The following is a 25,213-nucleotide window of genomic DNA, read 5'->3' as shown; positions in this document are numbered from 1 at the left end:
ACGGAAAACTCGTGGATAAACTTCAAGTGGATAAACATAGCCATCACAGCGAACTGGCTGCAAGCTATTGCAGCTAAAAGTAACTGGTAGGGTTGTATGTGTGAATGCTACTATTGTTACGCATTGTATTGGTTGATTCTGCTTAGTCAAATTAAAGGTATAAAAGTACAAATGAAGCGACAGATACAATGAAAGAAACGTTTGAACGTGGAATAATTTAAACATTTCAGGGATAACTTCCTTCTTGTGTTTATACATAAATATTTACACACATATATAATTACGCACATATATATATTCATACACATATATATAAATATATACATTTGTATATGTACATACAAACATACACGTATACATGTATGTACATATACATACGTATACATATACACGTACATCTACTAATATAAAATACTTGTATATACATGGATAGCTAGTAGTGCTCGTAGGAATATCAACAGTTATATTAACATGTTAGGATCAGTGGTTGAGTCATTTTGTTCAACATCAACTTATCTACATCACACCGTTTAAAAAATACGAATGACAAATGGCGGCTCTCGCCCAGGGGGCGTGGCAAATCCCAGGGGAGGCTCCGGCTGGATTATTGGCAGGGGTCCAGGGGCGGGGCTAGTCCAGGGGGCGGGGCTAGATGGATTTGGAGGAGTCTTGTTTACTGATGAGGACCTCCAGGAGGCGGAGCTTTGCCTTGATCCTCTTGTATTCCCGGTACTCGTCCAATAGGGCGGCCCGCTCCTCCTTCTGCACCCGCCTGCAACACAGTCACTTCCTGTCACCTCATTCTACTTCCTGTTGCCTCCACTAATCCGTAACCACGGTACCTGAACAGGCATCCCTGTCTGCCCTTTATGGGGGTTTATCGGGAGATGTATAAATATATCTATATATATCAATATATATTGATCGATTCGTTAGAAAATGCTTTGCTCAAGGGTTTTTATGGGTTTTTGAAAAAAACAATCGGTTTCATGAACCAGGTTAATAATCGATTAATCGACAGAAAGACAATCGTTAGTGGCCGCCCATACACGGTTGAATTGATATGATAGAATTATAACCGTCGCGCCATATCAAGTGTTTTGTTGTATTTATTTAGTAGGAAGTATAGATCCAGTGTTTAATTACCTGCCGTGGTGCTGGTAGAAATCCTCCTCAAACTCTTTAATGGTCGACCGAAGCCTCTTCTTCTCTGATCGAGCCTTCCATAGCTGCTCCACCAACTCGGGACTTAATACATTAATATCACATTAAATATGATATATATATTAAACAATATAACCTTCCATAGCTGCTCCACCAACTCGGGACTTGATACATTCATATCACATTAAATATGATATATATATTAAACAATATAACCTTCCATAGCTGCTCCACCAACTCTGTGCTAGTATATCATTATATGTACTCACATGGTAGAGGAGTGGGCTGACAGCCTGTATATTAGTAGTATATATTAGTAGTATATAAGTAGTATATTAGTATATGTACCCACATGGTGGAGGAGTGGGCTGACAGCCTGTATATTAGTAGTATATATTAGTAGTATATATTAGTGGTATATATGTATTAGTAGTATATATGTAGTATATATTAGTAGTATATAAGTAGTATATTAGTTTATGTACTCACATGGTAGAGGAGTGGGCTGACAGCCTGTATATTAGTAGTATATAAGTAGTATATAAGTAGCATATCATTATATGTACTCACATGGTAGAGGAGTGGGCTGACAGCCTGTATATTAGTAGTATATATGTAGAATATATTAGCAGTATATAAGTAGTATATCATTATATGTACTCACATGGTAGAGGAGTGGGCTGACAGCCGGTGGTCCGTCTTTCCAGACTCCTCCTCCATTTTGTTCTTGTCTATAATTGGCCGATCACTCTGGTCATCACACGAGTTGTCTCCTGGGATTGGCCTGTCAGTTAAGGGGGTGGGGTCAAGGGTCATGATGATCTGTGAGCTGGGTGTCTCTCCTTCTCTCCTCTCTCCTTCCTCCTCCGCGGTGTCCTTGAGGTCATCACAGAAATGAGCCGTTTCTCCTTCAATGATTGGCTGGAGAGTTTGGCCCCGCCTCTTACTGGAGGGCGATACCTGAATTGATCAATTACATTTTAATCCAAATTATAATTCAATTTAAATTTAAAAGAATGACCAAGTGTGGTGGATTTATCCTTTGAAAACAACCGTAACCATCATATTAAACAGGAGGCAATTCTTGTTTAAAACAAGTTTAATCCGTTTAAAACAATAGGTACTTATCGTTTAAAACAAACTTAATCCATTTAAAACAATAGGCACTTATCGTTTAAAACAACCTTAATCCATTTAAAACAATAGGCACTTATCGTTTGAAACAACCGTAATCAATATAAAACAGTAGTATAATATTATAAGAGGCGATAGTATTAGTATTACGATTAAAGAAGCATTATAACGGGTATTTTTCTACTTACTGTAAGCGGTACGAGGCTAGCTCTGGTTAGCATCTGTTTCACCAGAATGTAGCGATCGTACAACGGCTTCACCACCGAACGCTCAGCCTTAGAGACCTGGGAGAGAGACAGGGGAGGGGAGGAGAGAGAGACAGGGAGAGAGACAGAGGAGAGGAGGAGAGAGAGACAGGGAGAGAGACAGAGGAGAGGAGGAGAGAGAGACAGGGAGAGAGACAGAGGAGAGGAGGAGAGAGAGACGGGGAGAGAGACAGGGGAGAGGGACGGGGAGAGAGACAGGGAGAGAGACAGGGGAGGGGAGGAGAGAGAGACGGGGAGAGAGACAGAGGGGGGTGAGAGAGACGGGGAGAGAGACAGGGGAGGGGAGGAGAGAGAGACAGGGAGAGAGACAGAGGAGAGGAGGAGAGAGAGACAGGGAGAGAGACAGGGGAGGGGAGGAGAGAGAGACGGGGAGAGAGACAGAGGAGGGGAGGAGAGAGAGACAGGGAGAGAGACAGGGGAGGGGAGGAGAGAGAGACGGGGAGAGAGACAGAGGAGAGGAGGAGAGAGAGACAGGGGAGGGGAGGAGAGAGAGACAGGGAGAGAGACAGGGGAGGGGAGGAGAGAGAGACAGGGAGAGAGACAGAGGAGAGGAGGAGAGAGAGACAGGGAGAGAGACAGGGGAGGGGAGGAGAGAGAGACGGGGAGAGAGACAGGGGAGGGGAGGAGAGAGAGACAGGGAGAGGAGGAGAGAGAGACAGGGAGGGGAGGAGAGAGAGACGGGGAGAGAGACAGGGGAGGGGAGGAGAGAGAGACAGGGAGAGGAGGAGAGAGAGACAGGGAGGGGAGGAGAGAGAGACAGGGAGGGGAGGAGAGAGAGACGGGGAGAGAGACAGAGGAGAGGAGGAGAGAGAGACAGGGAGAGAGACAGAGGAGAGTAGGAGAGAGAGACGGGGAGAGAGACAGGGGAGGGGAGGAGAGAGAGACAGGGAGAGGAGGAGAGAGAGACAGGGAGGGGAGGAGAGAGAGACAGGGAGGGGAGGAGAGAGAGACGGGGAGAGAGACAGAGGAGAGGTGGAGAGAGAGACAGGAAGAGAGACAGAGGAGAGGGGGGTGAGAGAGACAGGGAGAGAGACAGGGGAGGGGAGGTGAGAGAGACAGGGAGAGAGACAGGGGAGGGGAGGAGAGAGAGACAGGGAGAGAGACAGGGGAGGGGAGGAGAGAGAGACAGGGAGAGAGACAGGGGAGGGGAGGAGAGAGAGACAGGGAGAGAGACAGGGGAGGGAAGGAGAGAGAGACAGGGAGAGAGACAGAGGGGGGTGAGAGAGAGACAGGGAGAGAGACAGAGGAGAGGAGGAGAGAGAGACAGGGGAGGGGAGGAGAGAGACAGGGAGAGAGACAGGGGAGAGGAGGAGAGAGAGACAGGGGAGGGGAGGAGAGAGACAGGGAGAGAGACAGGGGAGGGGAGGAGAGAGAGACGGGGAGAGAGACAGGGAGAGAGACAGAGGAGAGGAGGAGAGAGAGACAGGGGAGAGGAGGAGAGAGAGACAGGGAGAGAGACAGAGGGGGATGAGAGAGACAGGGAGAGAGACAGAGGAGCGGAGGAGAGAGAGACAGGGAGAGAGACAGAGGAGAGGGACGGGGAGAGAGACCGGGAGAGAGACAGGGGAGGGGAGGAGAGAGAGACAGGGAGAGAGACAGGGGAGAGGAGGAGAGAGAGACAGGGAGAGAGACAGAGGAGAGGAGGAGAGAGAGACAGGGAGAGAGACAGAGGAGAGGAGGAGAGAGAGACAGGGAGAGAGACAGAGGAGAGGAGGAGAGGGACGGGGAGAGAGACAGAGGAGGAGAGAGAGACAGGGAGAGAGACAGGGAGAGAGACAGAGGAGAGGGACGGGGAGAGAGACAGGGAGAGAGACAGGGGAGAGGAGGAGAGAGAGACAGGGAGAGGAGGAGAGAGAGACGGGGAGAGGAGGAGAGAGAGACAGAGAGAGAGACAGAGGAGAGGAGGAGAGAGAGACAGGGAGAGAGACAGAGGGGGGTGAGAGAGACAGGGAGAGAGACAGGGGAGGGGAGGAGAGAGAGACAGGGAGAGAGACAGGGGAGGGGAGGAGAGGGGGGTGAGAGAGACAGGGAGAGAGACAGGGGAGGGGAGGAGAGAGAGACAGGGAGAGAGACAGGGGAGAGGGACGGGGAGAGAGACAGGGAGAGAGACAGAGGAGAGGAGGAGAGAGAGACGGGGAGAGATACAGAGGAGAGAGACAGGGGAGGGGAGGAGAGAGAGACAGGGAGAGAGACAGGGGAGGGGAGGAGAGAGAGACAGGGAGAGAGACAGGGGAGGGGAGGAGAGAGAGACAGGGAGGGGAGGAGAGAGAGACAGGGAGGGGAGGAGAGAGAGACAGGGAGAGAGACAGAGGAGAGGAGGAGAGGGGGGTGAGAGAGACAGGGAGAGAGACAGAGGAGAGGAGGAGAGAGAGACAGGGAGAGAGACAGGGAGAGAGACAGAGGAGAGGGGGGTGAGAGAGACAGGGAGAGAGACAGGGGAGAGGAGGAGAGAGAGACAGGGAGAGAGACAGAGGAGAGGAGGAGAGGGACGGGGAGAGAGACAGAGGAGAGGAGGAGAGAGAGACAGGGAGAGAGACAGAGGAGAGGAGGAGAGAGAGACGGGGAGAGAGACAGAGCAGGGAGCGAGAGAAGGGGGTGAGAGAGAGAGAGGGGGGTGAGAGAGAGACAGTGAGAGAGACAGGAGCGGTGAGAGAGGGACGGGGAGACAGACAGGGAGAGAGACAGAGCAGGGAGAGAGAGATAGGGAGAGAGACAGAGAGGGGGGTGAGAGAGACAGGGAGAGAGACAGAGGAGCAGTGAGAGAGAGACAGGGAGGGGCGGCGAGAGAGAGACAGGGAGAGAGACAGAGAGGGGGGTGAGAGAGAGACAGGGAGGAGACAGAGGAGCAGGGAGAGAGAGACAGGGAGGGAGACAGAGTAGCGGTGAGAGAGAGACAGTATATAGACAGACACCCAGCCCTGAAGACCCTCCTCCTAACCTGAAGACCCTCCTCCTAACCTGAAGACCCTCCTCCTAACTAGGGCTGGGCGAAATATCGATATTTAATATATATCGATATTTTTTCAAACGCGATATGGAACGAGACCATATCGTCAACATCGATATAATTTAATTTGCGTTAAAATTACAGCACATTTGTTCCAAATAACAGCAGTTTCAAACCGCGCCTGCCGCCTGCTATTTCGAACTCTGCCTATGTCTCTCCCACTCTGCCTCTGGCTCACACACAATCTCTGCCCCCCGGTAACTCCACAGTAACTAACTTCAAGGTTTCTCACTCCGTGAGACCCAAACATAAAACATAAACAAGTAACCTAGCAACGCCCCCCCTCCGACCCTCCTCCTAACCTGAAGACCCTCCTCCTAACCTTAAGTCCCTCCTCCTCACCTGAAGACCCTCCTCCTAACCTGAAGACCCTCCTCCTAACTGAAGACCCTCCTCCTAACCTGAAGACCCTCCTCCTAACCTTAAGTCCCTCCTCCTAACCTGAAAACCCTCCTCCTAACCTGAAGACCCTCCTCCTAACCTGAAGACCCTCCTCCTAACCTTAAGTCCCTCCTCCTCACCTGAAGACCCTCCTCCTCACCTGAAGACCCTCCTCCTAACCTGAAGACCCTCCTCCTAACCTTAAGTCCCTCCTCCTAACCTGAAGACCCTCCTCCTAACCTGAAGACCCTCCTCCTAACCTGAAGACCCTCCTCCTAACTGAAGACCCTCCTCCTAACCTGAAGTCCCTCCTCCTAACCTGAAGACCCTCCCCCTAACCTGAAGACCCTCCTCCTAACAGGTGAGGTTTATTAGTTTCTGGTTCCATTGACATAGAAAGTTCCCAAGCAGTTGTACTTAAAGGCCTTCATAGTGCAGCAGGTTCTAGTGCAGTGTTAATCCTTGTACTAGAATACTAGTACTTAGTACTAGTAGCAGTACAGTATTAATCCAGGTAGTGAATTAGTATTGTAGTACTTACCTCAACAATTACTACACCGTATTACTTGTTAATCCTAGTTCTAGGTAGTATTCTAGTACTAGGTAGTATTGTAGTATTAAGTAGTATTAGGTATTACTAGGTAGTACTCACAGGTCGTCCATGCAGGCCCTCATAGTGCAGTGTTACTCCTAGTACTACCCAGTACTAGGTAGTATTGTAGTAATAAGTAGTATTGCAGTACTCACAGGCCGTCCGTGCAGGCCTTCATAGTGCAGTGTTAATCATAGTACTAGGTAGCACTTCATAGTACTAGGTAGTATTGCAGTACTCACAGGCCGTCCGTGCAGGCCTTCATAGTGCAGTGTTAATCATAGTACTACGTAGCACTACATAGTACTAGGTAGTATTGCAGTACTCACAGGCCGTCCGTGCAGGCCTTCATAGTGCAGTGTTAATCATAGTACTAGGTAGTACTACATAGTTCTAGGTAGTATTGCAGTACTCACAGGCCGTCCGTGCAGGCCTTCATAGTGCAGTGTTAATCATAGTACTAGGTAGTACTACATAGTACTAGGTAGTATTGCAGTACTCACAGGCCGTCCGTGCAGGCCTTCATAGTGCAGTTTTAATCATAGTACTAGGTAGTACTACATAGTACTAGGTAGTATTGCAGTACTCACAGGCCGTCCGTGCAGGCCTTCATAGTGCAGTGTTAATCATAGTACTAGGTAGTACTACATAGTACTAGGTAGTATTGCAGTACTCACAGGCCGTCCGTGCAGGCCTTCATAGTGCAGCAGGTTCTTCTGCAGAGCCGTCTTCTCACAGCTCAGCTGCTCCTTCGTCATTTTCTACAAACAACACATTGTCACAACCACACCCTACTCCGCCCTACCCCCCGTGACACCACCTCCCTACTCCAGCCTACCAACCATGACACCACCCCCCTACTCCAGCCTACCAACCCCGACACCGCCCTACCACACCTCCCCCTACCAACATCCACCTTCCTCCGGGCACACCTCCATCCTCCCAGACCTCCGCCCTACCATACGCCCACCCCACCTGAAGCCTGCCCCCACCTTGATGTCGTCGGGCCAGCCTTCGTCCTGCTTCCTCCCCCTCAGTCTCCACTGCACCAGCTCCAGGGTCTCCTCTCTGGTGGGCCGGTGGCCCTTCCCCTCGGCCGCGGCGTCCTGCTCCAGCGTGGACCCAAAGCTCTTGGGCAGCGTGTTGCTCCGGGGGCGGTTGTGGCCTTCGCTCTCAGCACGGTGTCTGGCATCTGGCAGGACACGGCGTGGGATCAATCACCTGGAACCAGGTGTGTCTACCTGGAACCAGGTGTGTCTACCTGGTGTGTTTACCTGTAACCAGGTGTGTCTACCTGTAACCAGTTGTTTCTACCTATAACCCGGTGTGTCTACCTGTAACCAGGTGTGTCTACCTGGTGTGTTTACCTGTAACCAGGTGTGTCTACCTGTAACCAGTTGTTTCTACCTATAACCCGGTGTGTCTACCTGTAACCAGGTGTGTCTACCTGGTGTGTTTACCTGTAACCAGGTGTGTCTACTAGGGCCCGACCGATTCATCGGCCTGCCGATTTAATCGGCCGATTATAGCCTTTTTGAAAATAATCAACATCTGCCAAAAGACGCCGATTACAACCGATTTTTATTATTTTTTTTGAAATGTTATTGCGCTTAGTATCCAGCAGTGTGCGCTCCTACTCCATTCTACTTAAGAAAGGCTCTAAGTCTCACCCACCGCACTTATTTTTGGACACAACACCCGAGCGCATGTAGCTTGAATGTGCTGAGCTCATTGGATAAACCGAGCAGAGTTTCCCCCCACGGTAAGTTTATAACTAGTTTGTGTAATGAACAATTGGTCCTTTTAAACGTGTAGGTCATGCTTAAAAAAAGGAAAAGTACACCTAACCCCCCACTACCCTTCAAATACAGTAAAGCTAACCTAGCCTTGCTAACTAGCAACTTTAGCCGGAGTAAAAAAGAGGAGATTGAATTTTACCGTACAACATGAAAACACTCTCGCTCAGGCAGCTGCGCGCTCACCTCACCAATGTACACAAGACGCGTTGTTTGAGCATGTTGTGCCTGTTTTTCTTTAGGTCCGAGGCCATGTTAATTTGTTATACTGTAGACTCTAACAGTGAGACCATACTGCTCAGTGCGCACGTGTTAGTCACTGCTCACGAGCGCAGCACATTGGGAGGTACAGATGTCAGATAAGACTCATAGCAAGGTTTGGGACTACTTCACCAAGGGGCCTACTGGTGAAGCAGTTTGTAATGCTTTTTTTTTTTTTATAATCGGCCGATTAAATCGTTATCGTAATTTTTCTCTGAAAATAATCGGCATCGGCACTCAAAAATCAATATCGGTCGGGCCCTAGTGTCTACCTGTAACCAGTTGTCTCTACCTGTAACCCGGTGTGTCTACCTGTAACCCGGTGTGTCTACCTGTAACCCGGTGTGTCTACCTGTAACCCGGTGTGTCTACCTGTAACCCGGTGTGTCTACCTGGTGTGTTTACCTGTAACCAGGTGTGTCTACTTGCAACCAGTTGTTTCTACCAGGTTTGTCTACCTGGAGCCAGGTGTCTCTATCTGGTGTGCCTACCAGGTGTGTCTACCTGTAACCAGGTATGGCTAACTGTAACCAGCTGTGTCTACCTGTAACCAGCTGTGACTACCTGTAACCAAGTGTCTCTACTTGCAACCAGGTGTGTCTACCTGTAACCAGGTGTGTCTACCTGTAACCCGGTGTGTCTACCTGTAACCAGCTGTGTCTACCTGTAACCAGCTGTGTCTACCTCTAACCAGGTGTGTTTACCTTTAATCTGCCTGCGGAGTTTGGTCAGGTCTGTCATCCACTTGAGGACTTTGGGGTTTGCTGCCTTATCTCCATGAGAAGGCTGGAAGGAGGACAAAAGGTCAGGTTAGCATCAACCACCGCGTACATTATAGAGCATCAACCACCGTGTACATTATAGAGCATCAACCCCCGTGTACATTATAGAGCATCAACCACCGTGTACATTATAGAGCATCAACCACCGGGTACATTATAGAGCATCATCCACCATAGGAAATGACGTTTCGCTGAGGCCAGGTCGCCTCCAATGGCCAAAGAACCAGGAAGCCCTGGACTGGTTTATCCTTCCTTGTGGTTTAATCCCAGTATCAGGACATCAGTGTGCGAGGAGGCGGGGGCGAGACTACCTTGTAATTCCTCTCCCTTTCAAACTGCTCTTCAAACTGCTTCATCTTCTTCTTCAGGTGCTGCAGCTTCTTGGAGAGCTGGTGGGCGCTGGCGTCGCTGGCACGGAGCGCCTCCTTGGAGCTAAAGGACGCACGCCGCGGCCTGCAGGGAGAACACATGCTGTGCTAATTCTGCTATACGCTAGGTGCTGCTAATGATGCTCTTTGCAATGTATCGGGTATAATAGGTGCTATGCTAGGTGTTGGGTGTGCTATGTGCTGTGCTAGTTGCTATGTGCTGTGCTAGGGGCTAGGTGCTGTGCTAGTTTCTGTGCTAGGTGCTGTGCTAGGGGCTAGGTGCTGTGCTAGGTGTTGTGCTAGGTGCTAGGTGGTGTGCTAGGTGCTAGGTGCTGTGCTAGGTGTTGTGCTAGGGGCTAGGTGCTGTGCTAGGTGTTGGGTGTGCTAGGTTCTGTGCTAGGTGCTGTGCTAGGGGCTAGGTGCTGTGCTAGGGGATAGGTGCTGTGCTAGGTGTTGTGCTAGGTGTTGTGCTAGGTGCTAGGTGTTGTGCTAGGTGCTAGGTGTTGTGCTAGGTGCTAGGTGGTGTGCTAGGTGTTGGGTGTGCTAGGTACTGTGCTAGGGGCTAGGTGTTGTGCTAGGGGCTAGGTGGTGTGCTAGTTGCTGTGCTAGGTGTTGGGTGTGCTAGGTGCTGTGCTAGGTGCTGTGCTAGGTGCTAGGTGCTGTGCTAGGTGCTGTGCTAGGCGCTAGGTGCTGACCTGTGGCTCCTGGAGGGGTGGAACAGGTCGGGCTCATGCATCAGGAAGCGTCGGGTGCTGTGGGCTCCAAAGTCCAGGAAGCGCTTGGCCAGCAGGTGATGGTGGGAGGAGGAGGTGGAGGAGGAGCAGGACTCCTCCCCGTCCAGGGAGGGCGACGGCAGGGGGAGCATGCGACTGGCCAGGGGGGAGAGCTGGGCCTCCCCTCCCCCACCGTCCTCCTGCCACCTCTGATAGGCCGGCACCGGATCTGGAGAGAGGTTAGCATGAAGGACATTCATGTATTCATGTCACACAGGTCGGACGCACACACACTCCCTATATCATAAAGGACTGTATCATAAAGTTCTCATGTCTCCTCTATATCATAAAGGTCTCATGTCTCGATATCATAAAGGTATCATGTTTCTAAATCATAAAGGTCTCATGTCTCTTTATCGTAAAAGTCTCATGTCTCTATATCATAAAGGTATCATGTCTCTATATCATAAAGGTCTCATGTCTCTATATCATAAAGGTCTCATGTCGCTATATCATAACGGTCTCATGTCTCAATATCATAAAGGTCTCATGTCTCTATATCATAAAGATCTCATGTCTCCTCTATATCGTAAAGGTCTCATGTCTCCTCTATATCGTAAAGGTCTCATGTCTCCTCTATATCGTAAAGGTCTCATGTCTCCTCTATATCGTAAAGGTCTCATGTCTCCTCTATATCGTAAAGGGCTCATGTCTCCACTATATTGTAAAGGTCTCATGTCTCCTCTATATCATAAAGGTCTCATGTCTCCACTATATCATAAAGGTCTCATGTCTTCCCTATATCATAAAGGTCTCATGTCTCCTCTATATCATAAAGGTCTCATGTCTCCTCTATATCATAAAGTTCTCATGTCTCCCCTATATCGTAAAAGTCTCATGTCGCTATATCATAAAGGCATCATGTCTCTATATCATAACGGTCTCATGTCTCTATATCATAAAGGTCTCACGTCTCTATATCATAAAGGTCTCATGTCTCTATATCGTAAAGGTCTCATGTCTCCTCTATATCGTAAAGGTCTCATGTCTCCTCTATATCATAAAGGTCTCATGTCCCTATATCGTAAAGGTCTCATGTCTCTATATCGTAAAGGTCTCATGTCTCGTCGATATCGTAAAGGTCTCATGTCTCGTCTATATCATAAAGGTCTCATGTCTCTATATCGTAAAGGTCTCATGTCTCCATATCGTAAAGGTCTCATGTCTCTATATCATAAAGGTCTCATGTCTCTATATCGTAAAGGTCTCATGTCTCTATATCATAAAGGTCTCATGTCTCCTCTATATCATAAAGGTCTCATGTCTATATCGTAAAGGTCTCATGTCTCCTCTTTATCATAAAGGTCTCATTTACCTTCCAGCCCGCTGCCGGGGAAAAGCTGTAGTTTGGGGTGGCCTCCTTCTGGTCCACATGGGTCAACGTCTCTCCTGTTGGCGTTCTGGTCGCAGTGGGAGGAGCTCTGGTCGCAGGGGGAGGGGCTCTGGTCGCAGGGGGAGGGGCTCTGGTCGCAGGGGGAGGGGCTCTGGGAGAAGGACCACAGGGAAGGACACGCCTCTTTAAACTTTCTATTGAATTCAAGTTTCAGGTCAATTATAATCAAATGGATCCACAAATACTTTACGTGAAAAGCTTGTTCAATATAAATAATAGACTGTGCCTCATGATAACAGCTTGTTATATATAAAAAATACTGATCGTCATGACAACAGCTTGTTTAATATAAATAACAGACTGTTCCCCATGAGAACAGCTTGGTTCTATATAGATAAATAAAATACCTATCGAATGAATATAAAAAAGTCAAAAATAAATCTAGAAAAATATAAACAAAATACAAAGAAAATATAAAATAAATACAGCCTTAAAATGAATCCTAACAAGGTGCTAAGTGGTCCTCATCTTACCAGGTCGATGGGGCTGCTGTGGTCCATCTGGTCAAAGCCCGGGCCGTCACGACTGCACCCAGAATCAAACTCATTACGTAAAGAATAGACACTAGTACAATACGGCACTAAGCAATACTTCCACCAGTACCATCACTCCTACTCATGGGTACAATACGGCACTAAGCAATACTACCAATACCATCACTCCTACTCATGAGTACAATACTGCACTAAGCAATACTTCCACCAGTACCATCACTCCTACTCATGGGTACAATACGGCACTAAGCAATACTACCAATACCATCACTCCTACTCATGAGTACAATACTGCACTAAGCAATACTTCCACCAGTACCATCACTCCTACTCATGGGTACAATACGGCACTAAGCAATACTACCAATACCATCACTCCTACTCATGAGTACAATACTGCACTAAGCAATACTACCAATACTATCACTCCTACTCATGAGTATAATACTGCACTAAGCAATACTACCAATACTATCACTCCTACTCATGGGTACAATACGGCACTAAGCAATACTTCTACCAATACCATCACTCCTACTCATGGGTACAATACTGCACTAAGCAATACTACCAATACCATCACTCCTCCCATCACACACCATTTACAAAATATAATGAATAATGAATATAACTAACTAATAATATTTAACTAAAATATGAACAAATAATATATTATAGCCATCATATTAACTAATACAATATAATGCATAACTGTGATAATTGCATAATAATATAATTAATAAACATAATATTGCCATAAACCAATGTATATATATATTATAATTATCTCAAATTACTATTTGAGCGACCATTTGGCCAGATGTTATATAACAAACTCCCACTCGGTCTGTCGTTAGCAATCCAACCTGACCTAGATGAGGATGTGCTACCATCATCATCGTCACCGTTATCATAACCTGGAGGACTCATAAGGAAGTTGATATTATAAATCCTCATCATCACCTGATGTTCGCCTCTTGAAGGCGCGTGTCCATACTGCCGTTGTCCTCTAGGGCGGTGCCAAAACCCCTGTCCTCCTGGGAAAGGTAATGCAGCGATCTATATCAACGTTTTAACTAATATTTCATCGTTATAAGTATTTATGGCCCACTTAGTCATTCATTTATTAATTGAACGGTAACCTTTATTTCAGGGGATTCCTGTTATCGTTTGGGGGGAGGGACAAGAATTAGGCTAGTCACATTATCACCGGTATGATCTTGATCCTACACCACGTCATTATCTCAACACCGATGTCATTATCTCCACACCAGTTATTTATTTACACACACACACAGACATACCTGGACCAGCAGTGTGTCAGTAGTATAGTATTGTGTATTCGTATTAGTAGTATTATGAGTACTATTGTACTATATATATGGGTGTCACTAGTATAGTATTATGTATTAGTAGTATTATGAGTACTATAGTACTATATATATAATGTATATATACCTGGACCACCATGTGGTCAGTAGTATAGTATTATGTATTAGTAGTAGTACTATAGTATAATATATATATATATATATATAAATAAAATGTATCTAGACCTAGTATAGTATTATGTATTAGTAGTATAAATAGTACTATACATACTATAATGTATATATACCTGGACCAGCATGTGGTCAGTAGTATAGTATTATGTATTAGTAGTATATATAGTACTATATATACTATAATATATATATAATATATATATACCTGGACAAGCAGGGTTTCCCCATCAGCAGCACAGGGACCATCCTCTTCATCGCCATAGCAACCGTGGGCCCTGGGTAACGAGACGTCCAGATGAGGGGAAAGCAGGAGGAGGGGCTTGTTATCACCAAGGTTACGACCATCTCCAACTTTATAATACTTCAGTACCTTCGTTATGTCCATCAGTCTACTACAAGTGACCAAGAAGCTTAAAGGAGAAATCTGGTGTAAAATGGATCTGGGATATGTCTGGTATGATAACGAGTTGGAATGTTCGTTTGGGAGCAAAATAGCGCGTATAGACTCATTCTTAAGTTGGCTGTTTTTAGCTGATTCTACCAAAACGCTATAAACTTGGACCGATGGGGGCATGTGTTATGGTAAAAGCTAAATCGTTATTGTAAACCACTTAAAAGGCTTTTAAAGGGTTTCAAATAGCGATTTAGTTTTTACCATAACACATGCCCCTATCGTTCCAAGTTTATAGCGTTTTGATAGAATCGGCTAAAAACATCCAACTGAAGAATGCGTCTACATGGCATGCGCTTTCTTGCTCCAAAACGAACATTCCAACTCGTTATCATACCAAACATATCCCAAATCCATTTTACACCGGATTTCTCCTGTAAGCCAACCGCTTAAAGGACCCTTCAGGGGTCAGGGTCAGTAAGAGGAGGTCAGGGTCAGTAAGAGAGGGTCAGGGTCAGTAAGAGAGGGTCAGGGTCAGTTAGAGGAGGTCAGGGTACCTGTGTTTGTGTGTGTGTGTGTACCTCTCTCCACTGTGGAACATCTCCTCAGGGTCCCGAGGAAGCTCCTCCCCCTGGGCATCAAGTCTATCATCCTCCTACACACACACACACACACACACACAGAATGAATCTGAAGACGAGTTCACGCAGGATGCAGTCATTCAGGTCCGAGGATCACCTGTGGGGTCAAGGGTCACCTCTGGGGTCAACCTGGAGCTGAGGCCTGATGGCTCCCAGCCCAAAGGAACGGATCCTCCTGCTCACTAGCTCCTCCTGTTCACTAGCTCCTCCTGCTCACTAGCTCCTCCTGTTCACTAGCTCCTCCTGCTCACTAGCTCCTCCTGCTCACTAGCTCCTCCTGCTCACTAGCTCCTCCTGCTCACTAGCTCCTCCTGTTCACTAGCTCCTCCTGCTCACTAGCTCCTCCTGCTCACTAGCTCCTCCTGCTCACTAGCTCCTCCTGTTTACTAGCTCCTCCTGTTCACTAGCTCCTCCTGTTCACTAGCTCCACCTGTTCACTAGCTCCTCCTGTTCACTAGCTCCTCCTGCTCCTCCTGTCCTCCTGCCCTCCTCCTGTCCTCCTCCTGTCCTCCTCCTGTACTCCTTCTGTCCTCCTTCTGTCCTCCACCTCCTGCTCCTCCTGTCCTCCTGTCCTCCTGTCCTCCTGCCCCCCCGGGCTGGCCCCTACCTGCTCGTTGGTGGAGCTGTGGTCGTTGGTGGAGGAGAGGTCGTCGTCGTCGTCCGAGTCGAACAGGCCGTCCTGGTGCTCCAGCAGGTCCGTCACCACCCGGCTGAGCGCCTCCTGACCCCGGAGGTCCTCCCCCCCCGTCCACAGACTGGGAACACAGCAGGGGACACACTGGGACCAATGGTTTGACTGGTCCCAACACTGGGACTGGTGGTTGAACTGGTCATCACACTGGGACTAATGGTTTAACTGGTCATCACACTGAGAGTAATGGTTTAACTGGTCATCACACTGAGAGTAATGGTTTAACTGGTCATCACACTGAAAGTAATGGTTTAACTGGTCATCACACTGAGAGTAATGGTTTAACAGGTCATCACACTGAGAATAATGGTTTAACTGGTCATCACACTGAGAGTAATGGTTTAACTGGTCATCACACAGAGCAATGGTTTAACTGGTCATCACACTGGGACTAATGGTTTAACTGGTCATCACACTGAGAGTAATGGTTTAACTGGTCACAACACTGGGACCAATGGTTTAACTTGTCATCACACTTGGACTAATGGTTTAACTGCCCCTCACACTGGGCTAATGGTTGAACTGGTCCCAAAACTGGGGAAAATGGTTGAACTGGTCCTACTCTGGGACTGATGGTCTTACTGGTCCTACACTGGGACTGATGATCTTACTGGTCCTACTCTGGCTCTAATGGTCTTACTGGTCCCACCCTGGCTCTAATGGTCTTACTGGTCCTACTCTGGCTCTAATGGTCTTACTGGTCCTACTCTGTGTCTAATAGTCTTACTGGTCTTACTCTTGGTCTAATGGTCTTACTGGTCCTACACGGGGACTAGTGGTCCTACTGGTCCCAATGGTCTTACTGGTCCTACACGGGGACCAGTGGTCTTACTGGAAGATGTCGGGGCCAAAGACGGTGGCCAGGGCCCCGGGGGGCCAGGCGTCCCGCTGCACCGACGCCACGCGGCCCAGGAAGCGGAGCAGGAAGCGGAGGAGTCCGTAGCTCAGCTGGGGGAGCTGCTGGAGAAGGAACTTCATGTGGCGGAAGACCTCCTCCTCACTGCTGTAGTCTGAAACAAACACGCCCCACTGCTGTAGACTGAAACAAGACTCACTGCTGTAGACTGAAACAAACACGCCCCACTGCTGTAGACTGAAACAAGACTCACTGCTGTAGACTGAAACAAACACGCCCCACTGCTGTAGACTGAAACAAGACTCACTGCTGTAGTCTGAAACAAACACGCCCCACTGCTGTAGACTGAAACAAGACTCACTGCTGTAGTCTGAAACAAGACTCACTGTTGTAGACTGAAACAAGACTCACTGCTGTAGTCTGAAACAAACACGCCGTATTGCTGTAGTCTGAAACAAGACTCACTGCTGTAGTCTGAAACAAACACGACCCACTGCTGTAGACTGTAACAAGACTCACTGCTGTAGACTGAAACAAGACTCACTGCTGTAGTCTGAAACAAACACGCCCTATTGCTGTAGTCTGAAACACGCCCCACTGCTGTAGACTGAAACAAGACTCACTGCTGTAGTCTGAAACACGCCCCACTGCTGTAGTCTGAAACAAACACGACCCACTGCTGTAGACTGAAACAAGAGTCAATGCTGTAATCTGAAACAAGACTCACTGCTGTAGTCTGAAATAAACACGCCCCACTGCTGTAGACTGAAACAAACACGCCCTATTGCTGTAGTCTGAAACACGCCCCACTGCTGTAGTCTGAAACAAACACGACCCACTGCTGTAGTCTGAAACAAACACGCCCCACTGCTGTAGACTGAAACAAACACGCCCATTGCTGTAGTCTGAAACACGCCCCACTGCTGTAGTCTGAAACACGCCCCACTGCTGTAGTCTGAAACAAACACGCCCTATTGCTGTAGTCTGAAACAAACACGCCCTATTGCTGTAGTCTGAAACAAACACGCCCTATTGCTGTAGTCTGAAACAGTAAAATCAGGTTCACATGCCATAACGGTCACCGGGCTCTCAAGTTATCTAATCATGTATAATAATTATCTATAATATATAATAATAATAATAATAATAATAATAATAATAATAATAATAATAATACGTTAACAAACAGAACACATGCAAACAACCAGCTGTCTTACCTGAAACCACAATACAGGCATTGGAAGAGTCAGACAGACAGCTAGAGCCAGACAGACAGCTAGAGTCAGCCAGACAGGTAGAGTCAGGGGGACAGGTAGAGAGACAGACAGGTGGACAGACAGGTACCTTGGTAGAGGAGCAGCAAGTGAGTCCATCTCTATGGGGTTACAGACAGACAGGTATAGAGGCAGACAGGTACCTTGGTAGAGGCTGAGCAGGTGCGTCTGTATCTCCATGGCGACCAGTGGCTCAGGTAACTCCTGCAGGAAGAGTCTCAGCAGACTGACGGCCGCCGCCAGATCCGCCTCCTCCTCAAGCTCCACCCCTTCTCCGCTGTCATAGCGCTGCCGCAGCCAATCCACTCGCTCTGCATTACCATTGACTAGGAACAGGCCCTCCAGGTCCAGACGCCCTGAGGGTAGACAGACACTCAGTACACACACACATCAACACATACACACCTGTACACACATAAATACACACCTGCACATACACAGATAAAAACACACCTGTACACACAGATCAATACACACCTGTACACACACATCAATGGGGCGGTTAGGGTTATGGGGAGAGGGGGTTGGGGTGAGTGGGTTAGTGTTAAGGTTAGGGGGGTAGGGTAAGTTGGTTGGGGTTTACCCCGGTCCTCTATGTGGGGTTAGGGGGGTTGGGGTTAGGGGGTTGGGGTTGGTTCTACCGTGGTCCTCGATGTACTGTACGATGTGCTGGACCAGCAGGGGGACATCTTGTCCACACGACGTTCGCGTGTGCGTGACTTCCTCCAGGGCCACCCCAAACACCTGCGTGGATGACCTAACGCCCTCGTTGTCTGGCAACCAAGACACACTCTTTCTCATGGTGTCCTCCTCCTCCTCCTCCTCCTCCTCACCACCACAACCCTAAGGAGACGTCTGGAGATACAGAACACTCAGACCTCTGAGCCGCTCGGCAGTGTGCAGTGGAACAGTGGAGCCTAACCCTGGCCTGGCCCAGCCCAAACCCTTACGGCCAGTAAATAGACTTTAGTAAACACTGGGGGTGTAACGACACACGTATTCGCATTCAACCGAATGGGTGTGGACGTCAGGGTTCAGTGCATGGATTTACACAGAGAATACACAGTGTAAAATTAAATAAAACTGGCGTGCAAATTAATTAATGTAATGCGGCACTAATGTTAGATACGCGAGTTCTTCAGGGACAACTAAACTGCAGCCCTGATTGGCGCCTAGGTAGCCGAGCTCAGCGTTCTGGCTAGTACATTTTTTGTCAGGGCAACGGGTCGAGTGAGTCAGTCAGTCAGAGATAGCAGTGTTGTAACGCAAGTGTTGTACACTTCTTTGTAATTTGGATAACCGTTATGCTGTTGGTGTTATGGCGCATAACACGTCGGGTTCTCTGACGTCTCTGGTATTTCCACAACGAGACTCATAGTGGGGGTTATCTCAGCCATGGTAGAGAAGGAATTGGGGGAAAAGGAACTTTGGCTCCCTGAAGTACATGAACCGCGACATGGAGGAGAAAGGGATTGTTGCCCGCAATTGTCTCCCGCTGCCCTCTCGCCGCTTCCGAGGCACCACCGCCGCGGAGAGGTGATGTATCGGCGCTGCCCGCTGCCGAGGCGGTGGTGCCTTGGCAGCGGGCAGCGGGGCTCCGGCGGGAGACAATAGCGGGCAACAATCCCTTTCTCCTCCATGTCGCGGTTCAGTCTACTTCAGATTGATGTTGAAGTGGAAGAACCAGAGCGACGGAGAACCCGACGCAGTCGTTTGAGATTCATAATATCTCCTGGAAGCACAAACAGCTTTTGGTTGTGATCATATATATTATATGATATAGATATCTATGTATAATATGATATTATTTAGATATAGAGCCCAAGGACTACCGCCGGAGCACCCGGAGTGTTCTACAATATTTACAGAACACGGCCAAAAGCTGTGTGCGCTTCGCCATTGCGATACATCCACTGTTAACACGAGCGCATGGTACAGTGGCCGCAAGCTGCTCAGGGCCACACTCCCGTCCTCCACCTTCAACCGCCTCTAAAAAACGGCACGTTTGTGGAAAGCTCATTGTGGGACTGGCTCGTAGTGGCTGTAATTCTGTGTACTTTGCACTTTCATAAATAAGGCATGCTGCATTTTCAGTTTTATAACTGATTTTCTTATTTTGTTTACAAGTTAAGGATTGGAGTCTGGAGATGATGTGGGGTACTTATTGTTTACTGTTTACATCTTAGATTACACATTTCAGGCTGTTGCAGCTAGCTCAGGGGAGAGACTGTATGACACTAGGTGGTACAACCTGAGACCATAAAAAAGGATTGCCTTCTGCATTTTTGTTTTTTCTATTCCCTTCATTGTACCGAACTCGTACCAAACTTTGATGTCTGAACCGAGGAATGAACCAAACCATGACTTCCGTGTACCATTACACCCCTAGTAAACACAGACCAAACTAGTCATCTACCTACTTTCACTGTTAGTAAATAGCTTGATTAACGTGGAATCAGAGACTCAATGCTGCCATCAGGTGGTCACGCAGGGTAACTCCTCCTGTTCACGGTGTCAGAATGCCATTATACAATTAAGGAACTGTGTGTGTGTATGCGTGTGTGTATGCGTGAGTGTGTGTGTGTATACGCGAGTGTGTGTGTGCGTGCCTATTCGCACATGTGCGTGCGTGAGTGTGTGCGCGTATGCCAGTGTACCTTGTAACAGTAGTCCAGAGCTCCTCAGAGACGGTCTATGGCTGCTTCAGGTTGTGGCAGAAGATGAGCCGGTAGTTCCTCATTGACAGACTGATGATCCCTCACAAGGACAGGCTCTACTAGAGGGTTAGAGAGCCAGACAGGTTAGAGAGACAGACAGGTTAGAGGCCCCTTATCCTGATTAGCTGACTCTGAGACAGACGTTCTGGACAAGGAATTGTGTGTGGTGGACTCAACCCTGTTGGATGTGAACCAGCAGCATTAGCTTTAGGATTAGGGCTATTTATAGGGTTAGCTTTAGGATTAGGGCTATTTATAGGGTTAGCTTTAGGATTAGGGCTACTTATAGGGTTAGCTTTAGGGTTAGGGTTAATTATAGGGTTAGCTTTAGGATTAGGGCTATATATAGGGTTATCTTAAGGGTTAAGGCTACTTATAGGGTTAGCTTTAGGATTAAGGTTACTTATAGGGTTAGCGTTAGGATTAGGGCTATTTATAGGGTTACTTGTAGGGTCAGCTTTAGGATAAGGGCTATTTATAGGGTTAGCTTTAGGGTTAGCTTTAGGATTAGGGCTATATATAGGGTTACTTATCAGGTTATTTTAAGGGTTAAGGCTACTTAGAGCGTAGTTTTAGGATTATGAGTATTTATAGGGTTACTTATAGGGTTACGGTTACTTCTAGAGTAATGTTAAGGGTTAAGGCTATTTATAGGGTTAGCTTTAGGATTAGGGCTACTTATAGGGTTAGCTTTAGGATTAGGGTTATTTATAGGGTTAAGGCTACTTATAGCGTTAGCTTTAGGGTTAGGTTAAGTATTGGGGTCAGGGTTGATCTTTTTTATTTTAGTAAGGGTTAAGGTTTAGTAGTAGGGTCAGGGTTTAGAGATAAATTATGGGGCATACAGGGTTAGGGTATTGTGGGGTATAGGGTTTGGGTATAAGACTATGTAATGGGTCAGAGTGTTGTGGTATAGAAATAAGTAATGAGGTATAGGGTATAGAGATAGGTAATGAGGTGTATAGATAGGTAAAGAGGTGTAGGGTGTAGAGATATGTAATGAGGTGTAGGGTGTATAGATATGTAGTGAGGTGTAGGGTATGGAGATAGGTAAGGATGAGTATGGCATAGAGATAGGTATTGAGGTGTAAGGTATAAATAGAGGTGTGGGTTTAGGGTATTAAGGGGTATCAAGGGAACATTCCAGTAGGATGCAGGCAATATCAACAGACCATTACATAAAATAAACATTTCTTTATGAAATCAGTTGAGATCGTTGCAGATCATTCCCAGTGAATATGTGAAATGTGAATTTGAATTATAACGTATTGCCTTATATTTATAATTAATGTGATATTATTTTATCAACTTTAAAAACCAACAGAATGAAGAACTGATGGCGACAGAGAACACATCAAACCTTCTACTGGATACCATCTAAAAGCATATGAAGTAATAAATCAATCAATATGATTGAGCTCTTATCGATAGGTGTTATATATATATATAATATGTAGCCTGCTAGCCTCCGTTAGCTCTGAGTTAAAACAGGAGGACTTCTAAACCATTAACATGATCAACTCTGAGTTGGGGAGCTAACCGAGGCACGCGAGCTCGATGCAGTAATACTATACCAATAAGTACTTTAACAGTATAATATGAAGACGGTAAGGTGGAGTTAGCATACCAGGAGATACCCAACAGGACGGTGAGCTTCAGGAAGGAGATCTTTAGGAGGAGATCACAACGATGAGGACATGGCGGGGTGGGTTAATGTAGACAGAGATATAGCGGACATAGCACAGAGTCTGATGGTCCACACACTTAATTTAGATACTAATATATATAAACGTCTAATGTATATACTAATGTAGCAGTTCCTGTTTTTGCTCCGACAAGGATTCCGTCTGCAGGTCGTTGCGAGGACGTGACGATGACGTGATGACGTAACGATGACGTAGCAACGTGCCGCCTCAGCGCTCTCCTCAGCCCCGCCCTACTCCAGAACATAAAGGGAAACTAAAACGTCTATACGATATATTTCTATTGTATCTTACATAAATAAATAAATCTCTCTTTCTCTTTCTCTCTCTCTCTATATATATATATATATCAGCGTCACATATATATATACACGGTGGACCAGGGTGGAGGTGGACCAGGGTGGATGTGGTGGAGTTTGACGAGGGTGGAGGCCATCTCGCAGCCAATCGGCTTAGCCTTCGTTGAGTTCTTCAGCCTCTGTGGGGACAGAGCAGCCTGTTGTCTGCTCTAGAGGCTGTAGGGACAGAGCAGCGTGTTGCCTGCTCTTGAGGCTGTAGGGACTGAGCAGTGTGTTTTCTGCTCTAGAGGATGTAGGGACAGAGCAACATATTGTCTGCTCTAGAGGCGGTGGGGACAGAGCAGTGTGTTGTCTGCTCTAGAGGCTGTAGGGACAGAGCAGCATGTTGTCTGCTCTAGAGGCTGTGGGGACAGAGCAGTATATTGTCTGCTCTAGAGGCTGTAGGAACAGAGCAGCATGTTGTCTGCTCTAGAGGCTGTAGGGACAGAGCAGCGTGTTGTCTGCTCTAGAGGCTGTGGGGACAGAGCAGTGGTTGTCTGCTCTAGAGGCTGTGGGGAAAGCGCAGTGTGTTGTCTGCTCTAGAGGCTGTAGGGACAGAGCAGCGTGTTGTCTGCTCTTGAGGCTGTAGGGACTGAGCAGTGTGTTGTCTGCCCTAGAGGCGGTAGGGACAGAGCAGCATATTGTCTGCTCTAGAGGCTGTGGGGACAGAGCAGTGTGTTGTCTGCTCTAGAGGCGGTAGGGACAGAGCAGCATATTGTCTGCTCTAGAGGCTGTAGGGACAGAGCAGCAGAGTTGAGGGAAGCATGTGTTTACCTACACACACTATATCGACTTTAACTATATGTATATGATTTTGATATAGACTATATCTATAACTATATGTATGTATATATATAACTATGTATATAGATATATATATATATTAGGGGTGTAACGATACACATATTTGTACCGAACCGTCACGGTACAGGCATTTCTGGGTGGTTACAGAGGTGGACCTCGGTGCGTAAATGTGGCGTACATAGTGTTAATATGGCGAATGTAAAGGCTTGTTTTGCGATGCGGAATTTAAAACTTGAAGTGGGAGTCCCCCCGGACCGTTTAGTCAAAGTATACTAATCAGACTAAGTAATCCTACTCCGTAACTACGGAGACCCCTCGAGCATACGCAATCCAATTCGCCGCCCGATCGATCTTATATGTTGACTACAAACCATGTAAGCAGTGTTGTATATAAACTTACAAAGCTTTTCAAATCTTATTTGGTGTTTTATTGGTCCTTAATGTGAAAAGTAAACAATGTACAAAGTAAATAAGGTGCGAAGTCAAACCGGAGAAGTGATTCCGGAAAGGATTTTGTTAGAGGACCAATCACAGCCCTTGCCGTCTCCGTTGCGTCGACGGATACTTAAAAAATATCGGATGCGCACGTAAGCTACGGAGAGCACTTTGACATGCACACGCATTTGAAAAGGCCCCATCCAGGTGTTACAATCACCGTTGCTGTGGAAAAAAAAAGCGAGCTGTGCAATCCTAGCTCACGGCACTATTTCAACAATCCCTAACTGGGAATTCAGAAATGCAAATTCCATAACCAAGTTTATTGGTGTTTTCATTGCTGCTGATCGACGGCCGTTCTCCGTTGTTGACAAACAAGCAGTTTTTAAGAATTTTCCCCTTAACTATGAACCGTACCGTCCTGTACCGTACTGTGAGGTACACCGGGACTTTTGTGTACCGTCACACACACACACACATATATATATATATATAAACCCCCAACCCTGTTAAATGTCTAACAGCAGGAAGTATTGGGCTCTAAAGTCGGGTAACACATTACCTATATATAGTTATATATATATATATTCACTGACTGTATATTGAATCACTCTTTAAAGGAACCAGGCTCACCTTGTTTCTTTTAAGCTAATCGTGTTTCCCGACTTTAGAGGCCAATACTTTCGGTTTGACATTTAACAGCGCTAGGGTTATATTATAGGGGCCTTATATCCACATGTCGCTACACTTATTAAGCTGCTTTACTCTGACCCACACAAACCTTCCATCTATAAAACGTCACATTGAAACAGACGCCTACATTATATGCAACCATGATTTGTATATTATAGCAATGCAAACAAAATGCAAACAATAGGTCCTATAAGGAAAGAAAACACATTTAAGTTTTATTTACATGGTTATGACAAACATTCCATTTCAGTGCTTATGGTTGGTGTGTTCTGACCACTTGTGTAAAAGAGCTTTCAAATAATGAAGCTTAACATAACTTTGTTGAAAGAGTTTGATAGGTTGAGCTGAAAGCTTAAATTTTTCCCAATGCTAAATTTATGCTTTGAGTTTGATATAAATGTACTTTTCTTTTAGTACTCTGGGCTGGATTTAAAACAAGTTGTTAAAATGAAGGCCTTTAGTATGCTTAAGATCCAACATGCAACAGCAGATGTTACTGTACCATACTGAAGTGTTCATCCTAACGTTCACCACCTCGGCTGCACTCAAATTTGGTTTAGAGAAAATGGCGGAATTAGACCAAGTCATACTAATGCCCCCTGGTGGTAAGGGACGGAACTGCGGATAACGAGGCCCTTTGTTGTCCTGCGGGGCATCAGGCCCGTAGGACAAACCAGCCCATGTGGAGCACCAGGCCTGAGACAGACCAGACCATGCGGTACAACAGGCCTGTGGGACAGACCAGACGGTACAC

At 47.0% G+C, this 25,213-nt stretch overlaps 1 protein-coding gene across 8 annotated transcripts; it reads right to left on the bottom strand.

Moving 5' to 3' along the window:
* Positions 1-200: 200 nt before the first annotated feature.
* fam13b (family with sequence similarity 13 member B) lies at positions 201-22,342 on the bottom strand. 8 transcript variants are annotated; one of them, XM_079745402.1, is made up of 22 exons: positions 22,114-22,342; positions 20,427-20,545; positions 18,411-18,624; positions 17,913-18,125; positions 16,472-16,649; positions 15,556-15,703; positions 14,889-14,962; positions 14,122-14,191; positions 13,375-13,448; positions 12,391-12,442; positions 11,840-12,008; positions 10,447-10,693; positions 9,695-9,836; positions 9,306-9,387; positions 7,537-7,736; positions 7,222-7,305; positions 2,487-2,582; positions 1,829-2,124; positions 1,654-1,677; positions 1,434-1,457; positions 1,147-1,248; positions 201-772 (listed from the first exon to the last, which is right to left on the bottom strand). In XM_079745402.1, exons 3-22 carry the CDS (start codon positions 18,568-18,570, stop codon positions 649-651), a joined length of 2,559 nt encoding a protein of 852 aa, XP_079601528.1. In that variant the 5' UTR covers positions 18,571-18,624; positions 20,427-20,545; positions 22,114-22,342; the 3' UTR covers positions 201-648. The 8 variants fall into 8 exon arrangements, 6 of the variants coding, with proteins under 6 accessions (XP_079601528.1, XP_079601529.1, XP_079601530.1 ...); XM_079745403.1 differs by having other exon boundaries at positions 20,427-20,542; XM_079745404.1 differs by lacking the exon at positions 1,434-1,457.
* Between the last annotated feature and the right edge of the window lie 2,871 nt (positions 22,343-25,213).

This window comes from Pollachius pollachius (genome assembly GCF_949987615.1).
Source record: "Pollachius pollachius genome assembly, chromosome: 10".
Taxonomy (NCBI): Eukaryota; Metazoa; Chordata; class Actinopteri; order Gadiformes; family Gadidae; genus Pollachius; species Pollachius pollachius.
Note: the sequence above shows the minus strand (reverse complement) of the source record. Positions and strands in the feature narration are given on the sequence as shown.